The 20,711-nt window shown below is 35.7% G+C and overlaps 1 protein-coding gene across 15 annotated transcripts in view; it reads right to left on the reverse strand.

The window, feature by feature from the left end:
* Positions 1–20,711, reverse strand: part of PCM1 (pericentriolar material 1) — a 103,540-nt gene that overhangs the window by 72,307 nt on the left and 10,522 nt on the right. For 9 of the 15 annotated variants that reach the window (XM_023586987.3, XM_058289948.2, XM_058289946.2 and 6 more), the window contains 6 exons: positions 19,424–19,669; positions 18,067–18,336; positions 15,991–16,161; positions 5,289–5,466; positions 2,434–2,543; positions 241–457 (listed from right to left, as the gene is read on the reverse strand). In XM_023586987.3, coding sequence (XP_023442755.1) covers positions 241–457; positions 2,434–2,543; positions 5,289–5,466; positions 15,991–16,161; positions 18,067–18,336; positions 19,424–19,669 — 1,192 coding nt within the window. Of the gene's footprint in view, positions 1–240; positions 458–2,433; positions 2,544–5,288; positions 5,467–15,687; positions 15,805–15,990; positions 16,162–18,066; positions 18,337–19,423; positions 19,670–20,711 lie in introns of all 15 variants that reach the window. The other 6 variants (XM_058289952.2, XM_058289942.2, XM_058289941.1 and 3 more) reach the window with 1 other exon arrangement.

Consider the following 20,711-nt stretch of genomic DNA (forward strand, 5'->3'; position numbering starts at 1 on the left):
ATAAATTAATTTTAAAGAAAGTTACCTATTTTTCAAGGCCCAACTTTACTCAGCACACAATACTCTTTCCTGTTTCTGAATTACAGACCACATCTACCATCTATGTAGCTTTTATCATACGTGGCCTTATTATTTAAACTTTTCATATGCAAGTCTTATCTCCCACAAAAAAATTGATTTTCTTGAGGAACCAGGAAAATACCACTAAAATACCTGCACTACTGAGCCAGACATACTTACATGAAGAATTATTTAGATGCTGATCACGAAGTGTGTGAAGTTCTCCAAGCAATTTGTCCATTTTTTGTTTCTTTTCCTGTAACACTTTCATTTTGCTAAAAAGTTGGACTTTCTCATCAGGTAAATGCTCTGAAACTGATGGATTTCTGCTCTGGGAAACCTCCCTAGTTAATGAAAGACTTTCTGCCTGTCTTCTGTTGTCAGGAACAGTTGGAGGCTTAAGGAAATAAGAAGAAAATTTAAGGTAATTAAATGTTGCACTTTCACTTTAAAAATGCTTAGACTTCATAAATAACAAGTATGTGCCTAGCTAGGTTTGGCTGATGGATAACTAACCATATGTCTTTCCTATTCCCAAGTGAAACACTGTTTCCTAATATGCCACTATAACAAACACACAGTTTTGGGTTTTTTTAAAGATTTATTTTATTTATTTCGCTCCCCTTCCCCCAGGTGTCTGCTCTCTGTGTCCATTTGCCATGTGTTCTTCTGTGTCTCCTTGCATTCTTGTCAGCGGCACTGGGAATCTGTGTCTTTTTTGTGTTGCGTCATCTTGCTGTTTCAGCTCTCTGTGTGTGCGGAGCCACTCCTGGACAGGCTGCGCTTTTTTTTTTTTTTTTTTGCATGTGGTGGCTCTCCTTGTGGGGTGCACTCTCCACACGTGGGGCACCCTTACGTGGGGGACACCCCTGCTTGGCACGGCACTCCCTGCACACGGCAGCACTGTGCGTGGGCCAGCTCACCACACAGGTCAGGAGGCCCTGGGTGTGAACCCTGGACCCTCCACATGGTAGGCAGACGTTCTATCAGTTGAGCCACGTCCGCTTCCCAACATATAGTTTTATACACACATATACCCAAACAATGGCCATATTCACTAGATAGCCTTACTATCTGGATCTAAATTAAGTGCTAACAACGCCACATGTTATCTAGAATAAACCTTCAAAAACCTCATTCTCTCTCTTGCCATCCTTTTAGAACTATCATTATAAATTTTAACTTAATTTATTAATTTTTCCTACCATTTTTTTTAAACTATGCTCCTCAATTGCAATGTGTATGTGTGTATGTATAATTATGCAGCATTTCCCCAATCCACTAGGGTTTAGGGAATCATAAGATGTACCATCAAGCTTAATTAAATTTTAACATTTTGCCATATTTATATCAATTCTTTTTTTTTGAGAAACAAACCATTACAGATATAGCTGAAGCTCTGTGTATTCCTCTCCAGTGACATTACCTGCTCCAGCAGTAATGTCAATATGAGAATTAGATTTTTATAATTTTCATTACATGCTTTTCTATTACAATACATATGACTGTATCCCTAAAAAACATACATGCTTTACATATTTTTAAACATAAAAGGTGTTGTCCTTTAACATGCATTTTCCATTCATTAACTCTAATCTGTTTACTGTGACCAATGTAGGGTATTTCAATCTATTATAATATATTAATCTATTCTCCCATTCATAAGCATTTAGGTCATTTCTGGGTTTTGTGCTATTAACACAATGCTGCCACACACATTCTTTTATCTGTCTTCTGGGAGCATGCAAGAGTTTCTCCAAGATGGGATTTGCTGGGTCACAAAGAAAAAACATCTAACCTTTACTAAAAAATGCTAAGTTTCCCTCCCGAGCTGCTGTGCCTTTCTTTATTTCATTTGGGCAGCATGAGGGCACAAGGCGCTGCGCCTTCCCTCATACTCCTTTTTGGCACACAAGTATTAATTCACCCTTTCTTCCCCAAGGCCCACGGATAGAAATTTGACATTTACACCATTATTTACAAAGGTCATCATATTTCAACATTTATTAATCCTCAAATTAAACTTAAGAAGCTTTTTAAAATTGTTAGTAAAGGATTGTGACTGGTAACAATCTTCTGAGGAAAAAAGAATGTCATCTAAAGGCATCCAAATGGTACACTAATCGATTCAGTCAAAGATTTTCCTCTAATTCCGGCTTCCCCAAAGTCTAGTTGTTAGACCACCAGCACTGGAATCACATGGGGAGAAGCCCACCCCAATTTGTGTACCATAATTTTGGAGGTGGGGGACCTGTTGATAAAGGAATCTGTATTTTTAAAATAATCTTGCCAGGTGATATTTATGGTCACTAAAGTTTGCGAACCACTGTTATAATCAATGTTAATTTAAACTCAATTACACTATTAAGTTACCTGAGAATCACGAAGCTGGTTATGAAAACGCTGTATTAAATCATTCAACTCTTCATTTAGTTCAGATGTTATACTGATTCCAGACAGGCTACCCGTAGTTTCTGCTACAACTAGAAAGAAAATAAACAACTATCCATTAAAATAAATAAACTGAATATCTTTTCAACTTGAAAAGCTAAAAATAGATTTTGAAAATAAAAGAGAAAAAAATCCACCAAGCACCATTTGGAAACCAATCTTTTTATTATTTTCTACTAACCTAAAAACAAAGGGACACTCAGTAATCTCTAGTATAGTGGTTCATCTTCTTTCCCAACTGATCATAGTCACCCAATGGAGCAGAGCTGGGCTGGGGAAGGGGAGGGCAGGCGGCGTGAGAAGCACAGCTGACTCTGACAGGTTTCCACCTCTGCTCCCCAGAATCAGTGTTCTAGTACAGGGGCTGGCACACGTTTTCATGAACGGAAAGCAGTGGATTTCTTAGGCTTTGCAGACATATAACCTCTGAAATCATCTTTTTAAAAAGGCCCTCATATTCCTAAGGTAGTTTTCTAATGACAATTTTAATGCTAGTTGCTCCTCTACTAGTCAACCACTCCACCCTTATCCTCATTTATAACTCTCCAGTTCTGAAAGCAGCACTAGCTATAAATTACTTCTGTTAGAAAGGAAAAACCTGAGTCTTTTCCACCAAGAAATTAGACTGAGAATTTCAAGGCTGGATGGCAACCCCATTTTTCTAGTTTAAACTCTATTTTGAAAAGAACGAAATTACAGTCCAGATAACTAACATGCAATTTGCTAGTTTAGTGGTGAAAAGAATACTCTTTCCCATGACAATTATATTGATTAAATATTGTAATTCTGGTTTTTCATCAGCAATTGCCTCGCAAAATCATATAAACATAGGAGGAAATTTGTTTTAAAACTACTAAGCTAAAATTCTTTTTGAAATACTATTTAAAAGAAATTCAAATTCATTCTACTCCTGGTTCTCTTGCCTCATATTACATTTAAAAAAATTAAAACCAATGCTTACTTAAAAAAAGTTCATAGAAATAGAAAAAAGACCCCTTGTCTAGAACAAGAGATTTAATTCTACTACATTAAAATTCTACATAAAGCTAAGTAGTCACAAATTCTGTTAGAGTTCCTTCTCTATAAAATATAGGAATAAGAATAAAAGCTCTGGCTACTAATTTACAATTGTGTGAAGATCAAATAAGATGATGTAAATATAAGCATGAGAGTAACATAATTATCAGTTTTCAAATGTGATACTCCAAACTTGAAAAATATCCAAAAGGTAGTCATCAACCAAATTAATACTAGTCATTATGTAATTTAAAAATAAAAGATCTAGCTTGGGTTTTATGCTAAATTAATGCTATCAAAGTTGGCTTATTACAGTATAAGGAATTTAGGGGCCAACCCTTTTTCTTTTTTCCTTTTTTCCTTATACAGAGATATTTTAGGGTCTTCATCCTTTTATTTTTTATGTTTTTATACCCCCCATTCATTGCTCAGTAAAACCTCTAAACTGCTCTCTATCACTGAATTTGCTATTTCCAGTGATCTCTTAAAAGTGGTATTATACAGTATCTGTGCTTATGTGCTTTGCTTATCTTATTGAGTTTTCAAGATTCTTCCATGTTGCACCATGTCTCGTAACTTCAGTCTTTCTCATGGCCGAACAATATTCCATTGAGCACATATACCACATTTTATTTATTCTTTCATTTATTGATAGACACTTCAGTTGTTTCTACCTTTTTGCTGTTTTGAAATATTGTTATTTATTTTAAAAATTTTATATTAATAGATCACAAGGAATGTTACATTAAAAAAACATAAAAAAACAAAAAACATAAGAGGTTCCCATATAACTCACTCCCCAAGTTAATAATACTTTGGATTTTACAAGAGAAAAATAAGAAAAACTCTGTAATTATTACTATATACTATATTCAACTATATAATTCTTTCAAAAGAGTAAGTTATTTGAAAGTCATAAAGTCTCTTATGAAAATGCAGAATTATACTAAGTGTAACAGTAACTAATGAGCAGGCTGGGCCAGGTGTGGACAGCAAGAAAAACTGAGTAACACCTCGGCAGCCTCAGTGACTGGCAAAAATGGAGTGCCTGAAAGGAGGTAAGTTATCATTAGACTGGTGTGGTGGGAATAAACTACTATTTAAAACCTTCATTTAACTGAGTTTTAATAAGTGCCAATCCTATTTTCAACTTAGTAAGAAATCAAACACCTACATTTGAGGTGGTAAGACAGACTCTATATAACTAGACTCAATACTTAAAAGAATTCCATAAAGTTTTCACCTAAATGATACATGCTCTGAGGGAAGGGAGAAGAGGGAAAAGAATGTTTCTGCATCTCAGTAGGGCTGTAGAGGATACGCATAGCTCAAAGGAGCTAAGATATGCACTTCGAGACCTAAATTAAATTAGCCAATCAGAACTTCAGAAGCTAAAGGTGCTCTGTAAGTTTACACACCACCGCGCTTTAGGTTTAACACTTCTTTGGGAAGAAAGTACAGTAACCCTATTTGAACAAAGCACAAAAGCCTGGACTAAAAGGATCAAGAATCTTTTCACTCTGAGGTCCAAAAACAGAACTATAACTTGTCCCACTGACCTCTTAAGGATACTCTGATAGAAAAGAGAGTGAGCTGTCTGCGTGGTGTCTTTCCTGTATAACCAAAGAAAAGCACCGGACAGGGTGAGCCTTACTAGACAAGAGTCAACATCTGGCTGTCTAAGAGCCAGCCTCCATCTTGCAGTACCATTCTTCATTGAGCCTTGCTTATAAAAACAAGTGTCTAAGACCAGGGCATACCAGAATCATCCATCACAGCAATCGCTTCTTCTGCTTTATGCTGCAGAGCAAGAAGAGCAGCTTGTCGTCCCTGCAAAGCTCTCAATTGCTCCTGCTGTTGCAACATTCTTTTTAATAAATCATGTTGTTTCTTCAAATTTTCTATCTCTTCCATAGGCTCCTGCTGAGGATCCCTGGCCTAGAAAATAAAACCAACAATACTTAGAGTTGACTATTAAAACCCATGTTCCTGTCTGAAATACCAATGGCAAAATACATAAACAGATAATTAGATACAACCCCAGATACAGTCTGAGCAGACCTGAAAGAAGAGTAAGACTAAACAGCACAGCGGTAGACTGCCATGTCAGATAATTCCTTTGTGTAAGATCCTAAGCAATGGCTCAGCATGAAGAATTAACAAAAGGAGTAAGGAAAAGGCAGATCAAAAGAAAGATAAGAAGGCCAAGTGAGCAAAAGGGGCCTCACATCCACCCAGGCACACAAAAGCAATGAGGAATCCAGGCCCTACAGAAAAGTGGGAGCAAATTACAGAAAAGGGGAGCAAGTTACATCAGGGTAGCGACTTGAAAGTATCTAAGACCAGACTAAGAACCTTTCTGCCTCACTCCTAGAACTGATGGGGTAGGGGTGGGGGTTGCAGGAAAAAAACAAACCCGCTTCAGGTGTATTCTTATTTTCAACCAGGACAGAAATTTTTACAATACTTTTTATTTGATGATCATATGTAAGTAGGTTTTAATTTAATTGCATCTTTTTTCCCCATGCATCCTACATCAATGACATCCCACACCAGTGTTCCTCCCCTGCCACAGTTGCATCTTAATATATAAACATATGATAAAGTAGGAAAGTTTATATTTTGTACCAAGGATGTCATTACAACTTTTTCTCTTCAAATATGCCCAAGCTGCTGAGTCTGACAACTTGAACAAGAAGTAAATACTTTCAAATCCCCTCTCAAAAGCTAGGTTATCGCCTTGTCCAAAAGTATAGGAACAGGTTATGTAAGTGCCACTTACAAGAATTCTAAATGCTAATCTTAAAACTATTCAAAATAGTAACACAAGAAAAAAGAAACAATTAAGCAAAAAGATAAATACAGCGTCAAAATATAAAAGCCAAATTACGCATTAAAGGTATACCACAATAGTATTTTTACCACTAATTTACTTTTTAAAAAATCTTACATACAGCAGCTCAATGACTTTATCTAACATTTTTATAAAATATTTTAACTCAACCCTATACATTTGTTACACTTTGTCAATTTAAACTTTGCACTGCCATAAAATTTTAGGGTTATAATAGATTTTAAATCAACATCTATTTCCCTAAGTTACTACAGATAATAAAGTTCAATTATTTTCTTTTGACAGTAGGAATGCACGGACCTACTTTCCCTATGCACATTTGATACCTGAAGAAATTATGGAGAACATGATGGCTCAAGAGAAATTCGCTTTTGGGTGACATCTTTTACCAATGTTGAGCAAAAATCATTTTTCTTCTCTTTACCTCCCCAACTAAAACTTGTAACTACAGTGAATCAGAATGAATAATGGTAATAATATTTTACAACGTAACAATAAATTCAATGAATGGATAAAAACATGGCACAGACTTAAGTACCCAAAGTAAGGACAGATAGTAAGTAGAATACTATGGTTAGGACATGTATACATCAGAGGAGACAAATCAGCGCCTATCTACCCTGAACTATTTCTAGGTTTTTGTGAACATGGGACAAAAATAACCTACATGCTTAAGCCACTATGTACTGGATGTTTTTCTACTGCCTAGAGTTTCTAATAACCCCTTCACAAATTAACTAGTGTTTACTCATTTCTCTACCATAAACAAAAGTGGAGTTACCTTGTTAATATTCACATTATCTCCTATCATATTTCACTGTCATTTACATCTTGAAAAAAAAAAGTGGGGGGGATGGGTTACTCTCCATACCTAGCCCTCACAGATTTGAGCCAAAATACATTCATAATAATTAAGGCCAATGGTAAAGACCAGTGAGACAGAGGTCTCAATAGAATGACTCAGAAAAAATCTCTACAGATATAATCAATCAAACACTCCTCCAGCAAAGTTATCAGTAGTATTTAATTAAGAGGAGAAAACAATGCAAATAATGAAAATGGTCTTATTGGGAAAAAAACTTCAAGAATGCAAATCTTCATCTAACTGATAATCTCTCCAACTTCCAAAATAGTTTAGACTAAAATTACCTTACCTAACTTATTAAACAATTTAATATTATGGAGATTTTTTCCCTTTAAAAAGCAAACAATTTAAAAACCTACATGCTATTAAAAAAAAGTTCATAAATTCTCTGAGAACTGAGATAGGTGGGGGAAGGTGGGTGTAGAAAAACAATGAGGGCATAGGTACTCACTGAAGTGTACAATCAATGGTATTTGGTATAATCACATAGTTGTGCATTCATCACTTCAACCTATTACAACATTTTCATCATTTCAGTAATAACAAAAAACAAACAAACGAGAAAACTCCTCACCTCTCAATCTCTCTATGCTTCCCCTCCTGTACATGGCTGCTATTTCTGGCTATTCTTGCACATTTATTTATTAGGAAGTTTTAGTGAGATATATTCCCATACCATATGATCTAACCAAAGTGTATAATCAATGGCTTTTAGTATAATCACGTTGTGCATTCATCACCACAAATATTTAAGAACATTTTCATTACTCCAAAAAGAAAAACTCCATACCCCTTAGCAGTCCTTCCCCAGCCCTGCATAACCACTAATGTAATTTCATCTTTATAAACTGATTTTATAATTACACTTTATATAAATGAAATCATACAATATGTAGTATTTTTTCTAATCACTTAGATTTTTGTCTTGATATTAAAATCTTGTAACATTAACATATATATGTTCAGCTTCAAAGAAAAAGTCCTTAATATACAATTTCACCCATATTCATATTTCACACGGTTTTACTATGCTATACAGTTCCATGTTAACCCAAATTCAAGTTACTAACTCATGAGATTACACAATCTATTTTATTCACAGTAGTGCAATCAAACCGCATTTGTCCTTTTCTTGTCCAGCTTGCTTCGCTCAACATATCCTTCAGGTTCCGCCGTGTTGTTATATGCTTCCGGACATTTTTTTCTTATCACTGTATAATATTCCATCATGTGTATACACCACAGTTGGTTTATCCACTCAACAGCTGATGGACACCTGGGCTGTTTCCATCTTTGGGCAATCAGAAGTTAATGTTTGCATCTCTGCTCTCAGTTCTTCTGGGTATATACCTAGCAATGGTACTGCAGGGTCATGTGGCAAGTCTATAATCAACATCTTTAGGAACTGCCGAACAGTCCTCCACAATGGCTGTACCATTCTACATTCCCTCCAACAGTGAATAAGTGTTCCTGTCTCTCCACATCCTCTCCAATGCTTGTAATTATCTGCCTTTTAAATAATGGCCATTCTGATAGATGTGAAATGATATCTCACTGTAGTTTTTGATTTTCATTTCCCTAATCACTAGTGGTAATTTTTCATGTGTCTTTTTGTCATTTGTATTTTTTCTTTGGACAATTGCTTTTTCAAGTCTTTTGCCCATTTTTTAGATGGGTCATTTGTCTTTTTATTGTGGAGTTGTGGCATCTCTTTATATATCATGAATATTAAACCCTTAATGTATACGTGGTTTCCAAATATTTTCTCCCATTGGGTCAGCTGCCTTTTTTACCCATTTGACAAAGTCCTCTGAGGTGCAAAAGTGTTTAATTTTGAGGAGGCTCCATTTACCTGTTTTTTCTTTTTTTGCGCATTGGATGTAACGTTTAAGAAACCACCATCTACCACAGGGTCTTGAAGATGTTTCCCTACATTTTCTGCTAGTAGCTTTATGGTCCTGGCTTTTATATTTAAGTCTTTGATCCATTTTGAGTTGATTCTTATATAGGAATGAGACTAGGGTCCTCTTTCATTCTTTTGATTATGGCTATCCGGTTCTCCCAGCACCATTTGTTGAACTGACTGTTTGTTCCATCAACATGGACTTGGTAGGTTTGTCAAAAACCAGTCGGTCATAGAGGTGAGGGTTTATTTTTGGACTCTCAAGTCTATTCCACTAATTGATGTGTCTATCTTCATTGCCAATACCATGCTGTTTTGACCACTGTAGCTTTGTAATATGTTTCAGGGTCAGGCAGTGAAATTCTTCCTGTCACGCTTCTTTTTTAGAATGCATTTTGGCTATTTGGGTGTACTTTCCCTTACAGATAAATTTGGTTAATTGCCTGTTCTATTTCTGTAAAGCAGGTTTTTGGTATTGCATTGAATTTATAAATCAGTTTGGGTTTGACTGACATCTTCACAATATTTAGTTTTCTAATCCATGAACACATAATATCTTTCCATCTGTTTAGGTCTTTATTGATTTCTTTTAGCACTGTTTTCTACTTTTCTGCATTTAGATCCTGCATTTCTTCGGTTAGCTTGATTCCTAGGTATTGAGTCTTTTTGTTGCTATTTTAAATGGAATTTTACCCGATTTCCCTCAGCTTGTTCCATACTAGTGTATGGAAACATTGCTGATTTTTGCGTGTTGATCTTGTATCCTGTTTGTGAATATTTTAATTCATTTTCATATTTGAAGGGCAAGTTTGCTGGATAAAGAATTCTCAACTGGTGATTTTTCATTCAGTATCCTTATTTTATCACAGCACTGTCTTATCGCCTCCATGGTTGCTGATGAGAGATGCGCATTCTTACTGTGCATCTCTTTTATGTGATGGCTTGCTGCTCTCAGAATTTTCTCTATCTTTAACATTTATGTGTCTTGGAGTAGGTCTATTTGCATTTACTCTGATTGGGGTACACTGTGCTTCTTGGGTGTGTAAGTTCATATCTTTTGTGAGCTGGAAAAATTTCAGCCATTATTTCCCTCAAATACTCTTTCCGCCCCTTTTCTCCCTCTTCTCCTGGAACTCCCATGACTAGTATTTTGCGTTTTGTGTTACCATTCACCTACCTGAGCCCTCATCTATTTTTTCCATTCTTTTCTTTCTGTTCTTTTCTCCAATTCCAGTTGTTCTGCCTTCGGTATCCCTTATTCTTTCTATCATTTTGAGTCTTCCGGTGCATGCCTCTAATGTGGTGGTGTTTTTTTTATCCCCCCCCCCACACCCGTTGTCTTCGCTTTCTCTCTGTGTCCATCTGTGACCGCTTCTATCCTTATCAGTGGCACTGGGAATCTGTGTTTCTTTTTGTTGTGTCATCTTGCTGTGTCAGCTCTCTGTGTGTGCAGTGCCATTCTTGGGCAGGCTGCACTTTCTTTTGTGCTGGGCGGCTATCCTTTTGGGGCACACCCCTGCATGGCATGGCATTCCTTGCGCACATCAGCACTGCGCATGGGCCAGCTCCACATGGGTCAAGGAGGCCCGGGGTTTGAACCGCGGACCTCCCATGTGGTAGGCGGACACTCTATCTATTGGGCTAAGTCCGCTTCCCTCTAATGTGTTTCTGATCTCACCTATTGTGACTTTCCTTCCGATGAGCTCTGTTACTTTTCTATTCAGGTTTCAAATTCTTTTTTGGGCTTGCTCAGTGTCTTCTTGGTGTTATCTCTTTAGCCATATTGTCTTAACTCATTAATTTGATTTTGGAAATCTGTGTGCATCTCACTGATTAGTTGTCTCAAATCCTGCATCTCTTCTGGGGCTTTGATATATTCCTTTTCTTGGGCTATTTCTTCTGTTTCTTAGTATGGCTTGTAATTTTCTGCTGCTGCCTAGGCATCTTATTAGGGTGGTGAGTTTACTCAGATGGTCGATTTCTCTCTTTTGTAGTATTAGTGGCAGGTGGCTGTGTGTTACTGCTGTTCTTTGTTTCTTGATTCAACCTGTGCTGGGTCTTTAGGATTGTCCCTGTTTCTCAAATCTGGGCCTTGGACCCAGTAATGGAACCACTTCCAGGGCCCTGGGGAGGGAGGTTGTAAAGGCCAAAAAAAGCCTCTCATTTAATTTTCTCATGTGCACTTCCTTGGTCTGCCAGCAGATGGCGCTCTTTGGAAGCTCTCAGATCAGTGCATGTTTGCTGCAACAAGGACCGTATCTGATAGCGCTTCCTGCCTGGAGGCTAAAAGCCTCATAATTCAAACTCTCAGAGACAGTTCTCCAACCTTCGCTGGCAGCCCCCTCCTTTTCCCATCTGCGTCCTCCCCAACCAGTCCCAGTCAGTAGGGATGGTGAATGAGAGGGTTGGATCTCTTTAGTCTCTGCTGGACCCAGAGCAAACAATGGTGCGGCCCTCCAAGCCAGGAAGGGCTCGTGGGACACAGCCAAGTCCATCGTAGGCCATGTCCACCTCTCTCCGCTCTCCTCAGAAGGTGGGTTCCTGGGTGCCCTTTTTCAGTAGCTGCCGAGGCCTGAGAATTCAGGTGCTATGGTGTGGGGAGGGTGCCCGCGTTTGCAGCAGCTGCCTTTACCTCGCAGTCGTGCTGTCAGGATTCTGTTCCTTCGCTCCTCTCTCTTCTGGGGGTGTCCCACCTTCCCGGGTGTCGCAAACCCCAGAAGATATTTTTCAGACCATTTCTGACTTTCCTCTCATTATTTTTCTGGGAGAAGAGAGTCCCGTGTCTTTCTATTCCATCTCCACAGAAGTCCTTTCTTTTGGTGAGTTATGCAAAGTATCATCATGTCTATAATACAGTTCATAAAATGGACTGTAACCTTAAGAGGCAGTTCTAGAACATTAGTCATCTCATATCAAGCTGTAACCACAAAGCTGCTTTCAGCTCTGAATCTAAGGTAAGACCTCAACTCTTTCTTCCAAGTCTTCTAAAAGAATACGAACTACATTTTAAAAGGATTCTAAGGAGGCAATGAGGGTGGGGTGAGAAGAATGAAAGATCCTGCAGAGGAGAGAGACATCAGTCTGCTGGTGGGATTTTTCTAAGAAATTTAAATCATATTATGAAAATAGACTCATAAGACTACAGTTGGATAGCCTTAAAAATCATTAAAAGATAAAAAAGAATCAAACTGGAATAAACTCCAAGAAGCAAGTTCAACAGAGAAAAGTACTTACTTTTATGGACATTTTCCAAAGAAACTTAAAAAACAGTAAAGTGGCTTTTTAAAGTAAATGAAAACTGGCAGATACCACATTGTAATAACCATCAACCGCTAAATTTCATTTGTCACTATTCAGAAGACCTAAAGAGAGAAGGACAAATATCCCAAAGGCCACCTATTGTGCCTCATGTTCACGTCCGAGTCTCTTCCCAGGTCTTTAAATAAATAGCAACTTTCCTCTGTTAAATTCAGGCAACTTATGCTTAACATTCTATATAGTAAGACCCTCCCCCCTAAGTAATTTCAAACTTTGTCCTCAAAGGAAAAAAAAACCACACAAAAATTGCCCCAATACCTAAGGGTTAAGTTTTGTCATTTTTAAACAGCCACAAAAAGAAAATATATTATTTTTGTACATAATAGAAAAACAAAAGCACTGATCCTACCTAGGTAATAAACGGTAATTAAACATGTAAAATTCTTTTCTATACTCAATTATTAAAATAGTAATTTACTTACGCCAAATGGATATAAGCTCTTTTACAAATGCTATTTTTATTAAAATTGTTTTAAATGGAACTACACAATGGTTCTTAAAACTTTTCCTGAGTGTCTTTAATTCAAGTCATGGAAAATTAAAAGCAAGAGCAATTAAAACAAACACTGTAGAAAAAAACAGAAAAAATATTAGCAACAAATCACTGGATAATTATCTTAAAAAAAAAAAGAATGGAAGGAACAAACTATAAACCAAAAAACACTAAGTTTTTCATTCTTACAAAGAGAGGAGAGTTATTAGCTTCCTCTATTTTTTTTTCTTTAATGACCACCATCCATAGGAAATAAGAATGAAATTTAAAATTAACATTTGTGTTCAGGAACACAAACATTAGAGACAAAAGGCAACTGATAGACCGTAAAGATTTAAGAATATATTAAGTCCTCAAATGCCAAAAAAAAGGAAAATGGATTAAGTTTCAAATCCTTTGTTAATGTAAATTAAGAAATTAAAATGTTAAGGGATAACACTGTTCTAAAGTCAATGACAACATAATTAGCCATGTTAATAATAATAGAGAAATAACAACAAAAGCAACCCAGGAAACATGAGCAAAGCAGCTGCCCCTGTGGCCTTCCCAAGCCCATGGTGTGAAGGATGCCTGGGGGATCCCTGTGCCGGCTGCACCCCTGCCAGGCCTCAGTCCCCTGTCATTCAGAGGCCCGGCGCCTGTCCCTTCAGGACTGGAGTGACATCCATGTTCAAACCTGCTCCTGTGAAGCTGAATTCCCCAGTTTGTCTTTAAAGTATGGCTCAATTTTTAGACTAAAGGATGCCTCCTTTATTAAATAATGTAGCATATTAATTTCTTAACAAAACTCCTATTTGACATACAAGCCAGCCTTGCAAATAAATGCATAAAACTTACCAGTCTATCTTAAAAAAAAAAATTAATTCACCCACCCAGTGGCAGTCAAGTTAACTAGACAGTTAAGCTTCTGTAGGCTAGACTGTGGCTTAAATTAAACAAGTATTATTACCTAGTATTTCCAAACTATACAACTAAATGCTGAAGTATATTTTATCACTTATTCTGCTACATGTTACTTGTCAACTTTCATAATGTCAATATTGTTATTATGAAAAAATTATCATGATGAATACTTGATGAATGCTATTGTCAAGTATAATAATCAACCATACCATTTCCATCCCTCTCCAACAGAATTTCTTTCCATTTCTGCTGGAATGAAAAGTGAGGAAGAAATTAATCCCAGCATCAGTGTAAATAGTTAAATTAATTTTCCTATAACAATACAGAATCCAATCTTCAATAACTGTCTGGATCAAGCCCTTTCCTCTGATTTTTCTGGATGAAAATAACAAAGAAAAGAAAAATTCAAATTTCCTCTTCAAATTAGGAAGGGCAGAGAAGAGAAATAAGGCAGGTAAGAACGTAAAGGAAACAAACCCTCAAATTCTTAATGCTGAATGGTATTTGGGATATATTGCAAAAACAAAAGATATGCCGTTATCATTACACAAGAAAAGCTTTACTGGTGACAGGTTTTCAAGTTTACTAATACAGAGTCATAGGCTCATCTGTAAAACAAAAATGCTTAGAGACACACAAGTTTATTTATATTGTGGATGGTAAAATACATGTAACATAAAATTGCCACTTTAACCATTTTTAAGAATATAATTCAGCAGCATTAATTACACTTACAATGTTATACAACCATCACCACTACCTACTTCCAGAACGTTTCCATCACCCCAAAGAGCAACTCTATACCCACGAAGCAGTAACTCCCATTCCTCCCTGCAACCCTCCCCGCTTCCCCAGTCTTCTACTTCCCTTCTCTATGAATTGGCTAATTCTAGAAAGCTCGTGGAATCATGTAATAACCAGTCTTCTTACGGCTGCCTTGTGTATGGATGTGCCACATTTCTGTCTGTACATTCATCTGCCGATGGACACTTGGGCTGTCTCTACCTTTTGGCTACGGTCACGTAATACTACTATGAACACTAGTCTATAGGTATCTTGTTCCATCTGTTTTCTCTTCTTTTAGGTACATACCTCGAAGTGGGATTGCTGGGTCATATGGTAGTTCTTTGTTTTACTTTCCGAGGAACTGCCAAACGGTTTTCCACAGTAGATAATTTTTTTTTTAACATGATTTCCCCCCCTACCTTCTTTGAGCTAAGTTAATTTTACAAATAAAACCAGCATTCTGATAAACTTTATTTTGCAGAATCAGAAAAGTTAATATTCTTCTCACTGTGAATAAGTCACAATACAAATGGTATGCTGACCCATTTTCTATTCTTGCATCTGAGTTTTTCAATAATCTGATTTTGCCTGAGTCCTAAGCTAAGAGGCTGAGAAATAAAAAAGTCCTAATAGCTTTAAAGTAAGTTTTCAATGGCAAGTGAACATGGACTTTTCAATAGACAATGTGCTAAATAAATGCGAATGATAGAATCAATTTATACCCTTATATCTGTAACAAATTTTAACTTTCTCAATGCCTCTAAAATTAGTAAAGTTGTATATAATAATAAAACTAGAAAAATAATGTTTCTATAAGCTGAAGATTATAAAATAATTTTCAAATCAATCATTAAAACTATTTTTAACATTAACAAACTTTTATATTTAAAAAGAATATATACAGCATTAACAATGTGAGTGTTTCTTCTCAGCAATACACTTTTCATTAAGGAATACCCATAAAATGTCATTTTGAAAAATGTGGAAAAATTTTTAATCTTCATTTCCAGCCCTTTAATTACCAAAAAGCTGCTTACCGTGGTACCTGAAGCCTCAGACTGCACATCTATGTTTAGCAATGTGCTCTCAGCTACAGAACCAGATTCCACAGCTGAATCTACAGTCCGAACATCCTCCTCCTCATTTTCTCTAGCCTGAAATATTTTAGTGGTATAAATCATACAACTATTAAAACGGGGCAAGAAAATGTTATCATGGATGGCACAATTTTTTGAAAATAAGTAAACTCCCCTGGGGTGGCATCAGAATGTCATTAGTACATACATACTGGTATACTACAATAATAACTCAACACATTGTTAAAAAGGTATAAAACTTACAAGGATTTTTTGGAGAAATTTCATATATGACTTTTCTTGTTCTTTAAGGTGATCTATAAGATGAGTAAGACGCTCCACATTAGCAGATCTTTCATTTTTCTCGACAAGATCTTCCCGCATAGAACTAGCCTTAGTAATATAGTCACGAATTTGAACAAGCCTGCTTACAATCTGCAAAGAAAATATTTTTTAAAAAGAAAGTAAACAACATATAAAACTACACATAATCCACTGGCAATAATATTATAGGTTTTATATTTCAAAGATAATTATCAAAGGTATTAGGCTAGTGCAAAAGTAATTATGGTTTTGCATTGCTGAAATTTGCTTTTTGATACTGGAATACATTCTTAAATCAATGTGGTTATGTTATATATCATTTTAATGGGCATTTCTTATGTTTTTTTTTTGCTAATGACTTATTACTTGCTGCTTATTTTATATTTATTTTAGACTATAGAAATGATGTTAGACAAAAAGCAAATTCAAGCAATTTTCTTATTTTGAGTTCAAAATGGGTCGTAAAGCAGCAAAGACATCTCGCAACATCAGGAACACATTTGGCCAGGAACTGCAAACGAACATATAGTGCAATGGTGATCCAAGAAGTTTTGCAAAGGAGATGAGAGCCTTGAAGATGAGGAGTGTAGTGGCTGGCCGTCGGAAGTTGACAATGACCAAATGAGAGCAATCAAGGAAGCTGATCCTCTTAAACTGCATAAGAAGTTGCAAAGAACTCAACGTTGACTATTCTACAGTTGTTCAGCATTTGAAGGAAATTGGAAAGGTGAAAAAGCTCACTAAGTGGGTGCCTCATGGGCAGCATGAAAATCAAAAAAAATGGTTTTGAAGTGTCTTCTCTTATTCTACGCAACAACAACCAATCATTTCTTGATTGGATTGTGACATGCGACAAAAAGTGGATTTTATACAACTGGCGATGACCAACTCAGTGGCTGGACTGAGAGGAAGCTCTGAAGCACTTCCCAAAGCCAAACTTGCATCAAAAAAGGATGACAGTCACTGTTTGGTGGCCTACTGCCAGTGTGATGCACTACAGCTTTCTGAATCCCAGGGAGACCATCACATCTGAGAAATGTGCTCAGCAAATTGATCAGATGCACCAAAAACTGTTAAAACCTGCAGCCGGCATTGGTGAACAGAAAGGGCCCAATTCTTCTCCACGACAACACCCAACTGCACACTGTACAGCCAACGCTTCAAAAGTTGCTCTATTCACTTGACCTCTCACCAACCAACTACCACTTCTTGAAGGATCTCAACAACTTTTTGCAGGTAAAAAGCTTCCACAACCAGCATGATGCAAAAAATGCTTTCCAAGAGTTCAACAAATCCCAAAGCACAGATTTTTATGCTACAGGAATAAACAAACTTATTTCTCAATGGCAAAAATGTGTTGATTATAATAGTTCCTATTTTGACTAATAAAGACGTGTTTGAGTCTAATTACAATGATTTAAAATTCACAGTGGAACCGTAATTCCTTTTGCATCAACCTAATACCTTCTATTTATTGTGTGAATACATACATTGCAAAAAATCTGAATCAAATTTAGAAGTTTATCAATAGTTGTCAATACTAACAACTTCAAATTAATGTCGATTTTAAAATAATTTAAAATTTATAATACCTAAAAACTTTAATAGAACTGCAAAACCAAACTATTTATATAAGACTAAATATAAATACATAAAAACATATGAGATTTGACAGTACTTTACAAAAATATTACCATTTTTAAAAAGTTACAACAATGTATTAATTGTTCCCCACTCCCTCCCTTTTTTAAAAATTGGCAATACAGTATGTGGCAAATAAATAGAAGCCTCCATTAATCTGAATATATAATTTCTATAGTCATTTTGGATAAAAAGAAATTTAATCTATTTTGAATAAATATGGCAGATCCATGAGGAAGGTCACAGAAGAAGTACTTTAATCCCACCTAAGTAAAATTCCTGTGTGCATAACCAAATATAACTTTTATTTTTTTAATCTTAATGATTACACTCAAAGGTGAAAGCAAAGACCAAAAGAAATACAAATTTTACCACCTGGCTGCTCTCCATTGCAGGCTCTCCTCGCCCATCTTCCTCAGAGACTTGACAGTTTTGCAAAAGGTCATTACTTAAAGCAGAAGCAAATAACTCTTTACATTGTGCTGATCCAACTGTTTCTCTCTTTTGAGGACTTGTAGCAGCATCTTTGCTCTTGTTAGTATTAATCTGCATAGGCAAAAAGTTGAAGGGCTTTCGGTTTTCACTAAGTTGACGCTTGTTGTTAGCAGCTGTTGCTCTACCTTGAGAATCACTTCCAATGCTTCTCTATATATCAAAAAGAAACCAAATCCCAGAAACATTAATTTTTCAACAAATTAAAAAGATATTTTGCAATGTTCTTAGTAAACTTCACCAGTAGGTATTAATTCAGGAAGTGTGCATGAACAGCTTTGTAATTAGATTTGAAAAAGCTTCAGATCTACAAAATTTTTTTTACTAAATTATCTAATTTCAATTAGCACTTCCTATTCCTTATTTTGTCAGAGACAGTTCAATTGTTGAAAATGCACAGTGTTAGTTCAAATGACTAGGACTATGGACCATATTTATGACCCATACTGATATTACTTGTTCACAGAATTTTTAATAGCTTTGGACCCAAAGAATCAATATTAACAATATGACCATCAGCATAAAAATGTGTCTATATGATATGCATTGTCTACAAAAATATTCAGCTCAGTGCCAGGCATAGAGAAAGTATTCAATAATTGGTAAAGAGAAGACCAAATGATACATGGTGATCACCATTATCATACTAGATTTGAATCTAATCTTCAAGCGTATTTTGGAACCCATTTATCTTTGCCAAATACAGATCTGACAGTAGAATATTTGTCAAGAAAGAATTCGTCATCATTTCTACTTGCTTATAGGTCTCAATTATGTTTCAGTAACTATACACACAAATTAGTTTTATTCTTAATTTGAGGTAATCCAAATCTCACGCTGAACCAATAATAAATACACTAAGCTGCAACTTTCCATTTGCTTAAAAGCAGTATTACTGTTTTTTTAACATACAAAGTTTAGTTTCATAATAAAATCCTTTAGTCACATAGCATAGTAATAAAGTCCAGAAACACTCATCCTCACCAAGTTTAAAAATAAGACTTCATTTTCCTCCAAAGTACATAACATCAACACCAATAATCAACTGTTAAATTCTTTCCATATGGTGAGGGGGGTGGGAGGGTTATATGGGGACCTCATATTTTTTTAATGTAACATTAAAAAGAAAAAAAATTCTTTCCATACGAACAGAAACTTTTTTAAAAATAGCTTAATTTTATATTCTTAAGACAAATCCTTTAATAGATTTCAAGTCTGATTTTTAAAATAATTCACAAACCTGATCTAAATCACTGAAGTTTATCCGCTGTTTAAGTTTCTCTAATTCTGCTTGTTCTGGGACAGACATCTGAGTTATATATCTACTATGTGGATATGTATGTGGCGTCTTCATTCTTCGCCTTCCAACGCCTGGTGATGACTCCGGTGAAATATCATTAGTTACTCTTTTGTCACTTTCTACACCAAACTTCTTCTTATTCTTTTCTGATGGTCTATTTGCCTTCTTCTGTTGGCCACCCCAATCCTTCAAAACAGTAAAAGCAAAAGTTATTCTGGACTCTATCAAAATGGGAAATAATTTGCTATGCTTAAAAACATTTAGTCGACACAAAGTTAAAACAGTAAAATTAAATATTTTCCACATAAATATATAATGCTAAAGAAAACTTACACTTGTAATAATCCATTTGTTCCTCATTAGATCTATCCTAAATACATCACTTGTCCTTCAAAAAACATTACTTTTCTATCATAGACCATTAACAAATACAAATCCCCAAACTGCAATTTTATGATTAATCTGTGTGTTTTCCAAAGCATTTTAAAAAATGGTGTTTTACTATTTATAAATTGAAGAGTAGAATAAATTATAGATTCCTTTACTGGCCTCCTTCAGATTAAAGGTAGTATGTATGATAAAAACAACCTGATCTGGAGTCAGTAATTTACTTAACTTCCTATAGTCTTCATTTCCTAATCTCTAAAAACAGCAACACTTTCAATAAAGGATTAAAAATAAATACACAAAACATCTAGCACAGCATATAGCATTAAGTAGACGAAAAACATAGCAATTTTTAAAAACTTTTTATAGGCAACAATGTACTACATGTAGTATCTGGATATGGAATGACAAAAAATACTTAATGTTATAACTAGAAAACATTTATATTTACTTAGTCATACCCTCATAACAAACTTATTCATATAAATTTTCACGTGTTCATTTTGGAAGAACATTTTAATTGATGCTAGAATTAAAACCTTTTGGAATATTTTCCTCATTTACAGCTAACTCCTTTCTCTGAGCTCTATCTACCCAGTCCATGTGCCCACCTCCAGCACTACTTAACCCACCCCATCCTGCTCAGGGAGGAATGGACGAGAGGCATCCAAACTGGGATAATCATATTTTTAAGTTTCAAATTGGAGCTAAGGTACAACTAATTAGTAAATAATTGCAGCCAAAGCCATAGTGTGGCCAGAAAAGGAGAAAAAAATGGTCTGTGAAGAGAAAGTGGAGTTAAGCAGAGATGCTCAGAAGCAGAGTCTAGAGAGTGAAAAAG

Source organism: Dasypus novemcinctus, chromosome 29, assembly GCF_030445035.2.
Source record: "Dasypus novemcinctus isolate mDasNov1 chromosome 29, mDasNov1.1.hap2, whole genome shotgun sequence".
Lineage (NCBI taxonomy): Eukaryota > Metazoa > Chordata > Mammalia > Cingulata > Dasypodidae > Dasypus > Dasypus novemcinctus.